The 2,775-nt window shown below is 56.6% G+C and overlaps 1 protein-coding gene across 1 annotated transcript in view; it reads right to left on the bottom strand.

Moving 5' to 3' along the window:
* Positions 1-789: 789 nt before the first annotated feature.
* Positions 790-2,775, bottom strand: part of LOC118451776 (deleted in malignant brain tumors 1 protein-like) — a 5,028-nt gene continuing 3,042 nt past the window's right edge. The window contains exons 4-5 of the mRNA XM_035889472.1: positions 1,685-2,026; positions 790-1,130 (exon numbers count right to left, since the gene is read on the bottom strand). Coding sequence (XP_035745365.1) covers positions 790-1,130; positions 1,685-2,026 — 683 coding nt within the window. The remainder of the gene's footprint in view (positions 1,131-1,684; positions 2,027-2,775) is intronic.

The raw sequence follows: 2,775 nt of genomic DNA, 5'->3' as shown, positions 1-2,775 counted from the left end.
CTGGGCGGGGCTCCAACGGGCACTGACAGGGCTGGCCCCCAGCCCAGCTGCTTGCAGACCACCCCAGCTTCCAGCAAGCTCCAGCTGCTGCTGCACACCCCGTGCCAGGTAGCGTTGTAGAGCACCTCCACCCTCCCTGCGCAGGGACCGGGGCCGTCCTGCACCCGCACCTGCAAGGGGTTTGTGCCTGCAAGGAAGAACGCAAGGGGTTGAGGTGGCCCCTCTGATCCCATATAGCGATGAGAGCTTCTGACTTGCTCCCAGGTATTTTTTTCTGGTGCCCTGCTGAAGGCAAGCCACCAGCACCCGCCACCAGCTATGAGGCATGGATTGCCTTACTCCACCCTCTTGTATGAGATGCCTTAATAAGCAACGTCACTGCAGGGCTGGTATTTGTGAGACGGGGCTCATGGGAGACCAACACCCACCTCCCCGGTGGCACTGGACTTCTCTGTCTAGGAAAGATGTGCACGGATTTTTTTTTTTTTTTTTTTTTTTTAAGCAAAGCTTTGCCCATCTCAGGATGTTGTCATTGATGAGCTAGAGGGACATCTTCTACATTAAATCAATATGAGTTCGGTGCACAACTCCTGTCTGAGGCAGGGTGGCACTTTTGCTCAACTCCAAGACAAGTTGCTGGGTGGAAGCTGACTTCTGCTCTGATGCTGGGGATGGGGAAGAGAAAGCGGAGAGGATAGAGCCTGGCACAGCCCTGGGGTAGAACAGCAGCTCCAGCACCCATCAAGCTCCCTCTTGGATGGACACCAACCACCCTGGCTCACCCGCCCCTCAGGTGTCACCTGAGCACACCACACCAGCATCCTCGCTGTGGCCACAGTTGTGCTCTCCCCAGTTGCTCAGCTCACAGGCGGTGAGGGAGGACTCGGACCCTGTGCAGTAAGTGCCGTCCAGCCAGATGGGATCTGACCCTGGTCCAAAATGAGCTGAGCCCGGTGCCGACAGTGCCATCCCGCAGCCCAACTGCCTGCACACCACAGCGGCATCATGGAGGTCCCAGGTGTCGTCGCACACTGTCCCCCACTTCTGGTCGTGAAAGACCTCAACTCTCCCCAGGCAGTTGTTCGAGCCGTTTGCCAGCCGCAGTGGGTGCTGCCCTGAAGTGGCCACATCTGCGAAGGGAGGAAGGGGCATGTTCATACCTGACTGTCAACCATGGCTCCAGCTGGACTTTGCAACATGCTAAGCCATGGGAAAATCAGAGCATCCTTCCATGCGCACAGCCCCCAGCTGCCCAGGAAAGCTGCTACACCAACAGGGCTGGCTGCGGATTTGCTTCTCATTGGGGTGGATAAAGAGGGGTTGCAGCTCCAGAGCTTGGGGCTTGTAGCCTGCCAAAGGGTCCTGGGGTCAGTAGTGACTATGAGAGCTGGTAGGAGGCATTTCCTGATGAATTTGTGTACCTAGAGCCATTGGAAAGGGGAAAGGTAGGAGAAGGGCTTGCTCTTCCTACACAAAATCATCCTAACTTGGGTCTCATAGCTTGCACCAACACAGGGAAGAACATCACCCACTGTGGCATTCCTCACCCACTGTGGTATTCTTTCCCTTCTCTTGACTTATTTTTCCTAAACCAGGGTGGGGTAAAGGCACCCACCCCTGGCTACCTGGGACGCGATTGAGCTGATCCCGCACCCCAACCCGCATGGTACTTATCCTGACTAACGTGGATCGGCTGAGCACACCACACCAGCATCTCTCCGATGGTCACAGCTGTTGGATCCCCATGGCTTGGCCTGGCATTCGGAGAGGGCAGCTTCTTCCCCCGTGCAGTTCACCTTATCCAGCCAGATGCGGCCAGACCCTTGCCCAAAGTGAGCCGAGCCCGGGGCTGAGATGGCTGTTCCGCAGCCCAGCTGCCGGCAGACGACCGCTGCCTCAGCCAGGCTCCAGCCGTTGTCGCACACCGTCCCCCACTGACGGTGGTGGAACACCTCCACACGCCCTGCGCAGCGGCCGTGGCCGTTCTCCAGGCGCAGGAGAGATGATGTGTTGGTGGTGGTCGTGCCTGCTCGTGACATGAGACCAAAGAGGAACATCAGACCAGGCCTCACCCAGGATGCCTGTTCTTGCCACCATGGTGAGACCCATGCTGGAGGATGCTCTCCTGGGTTTTTCACAGGGGGGGTTCCCATGCCCACAAAGAGCCATTGAGGAATATCTGAAGTCTAGGGCTAAACATCTCAGGTGTGGGCAAAACCAGCCATGCAACCTCAGAGCCTGTGCACATTTAACATGAGTGTACGAAAACCGTAAATGGCTGTAATCCTTTCTTTTTAGTCCTCCCAGGTGGTTGTCCATGAACCCTTCATGTGTCTGCAGCAGTCCCCAAAAGGAGAGACTTTCTGCGGACCCCCATTGCCACCACCCCTTCTTCAAAAAGACTTCAGGACTGGCCCTCCCCATCTGTGCACAGCCCATGGGCTACTGGTCCCCATAGCATGATGGGTTGGGACCTTGCTAGGAGCATCTAGCACCCAGTGCTTCCTCTCTCTCCTTGGTGCTCCTACAAGCACGCTTTTTGTGTGCCACCCAAAGGGCGTTATTCCCTTCTTGTTATCCCTCCTGTTCCTTACTTTCATGGACCTGTGGGCTAAAAAGTGCCAGCATGGCATGTTGTAGAAGATGGGACTAGGGGCGCAAGGTCACCCACCCATGTGTCTGCTGCCCAGCCCTTGGCTGCAGCTGTGAAACCACTACGAACCCCCAGAGCTGAACTTCTCCTGGTCCGCAAGCATGATGTTACCTGTGCACACG

The sequence above is a fragment of the Egretta garzetta genome, unplaced genomic scaffold (assembly GCF_000687185.1).
Source record: "Egretta garzetta isolate BGI_Z169 unplaced genomic scaffold, ASM68718v1 scaffold192, whole genome shotgun sequence".
Classification (NCBI taxonomy): domain Eukaryota; kingdom Metazoa; phylum Chordata; class Aves; order Pelecaniformes; family Ardeidae; genus Egretta; species Egretta garzetta.
Note: the sequence above shows the minus strand (reverse complement) of the source record. Positions and strands in the feature narration are given on the sequence as shown.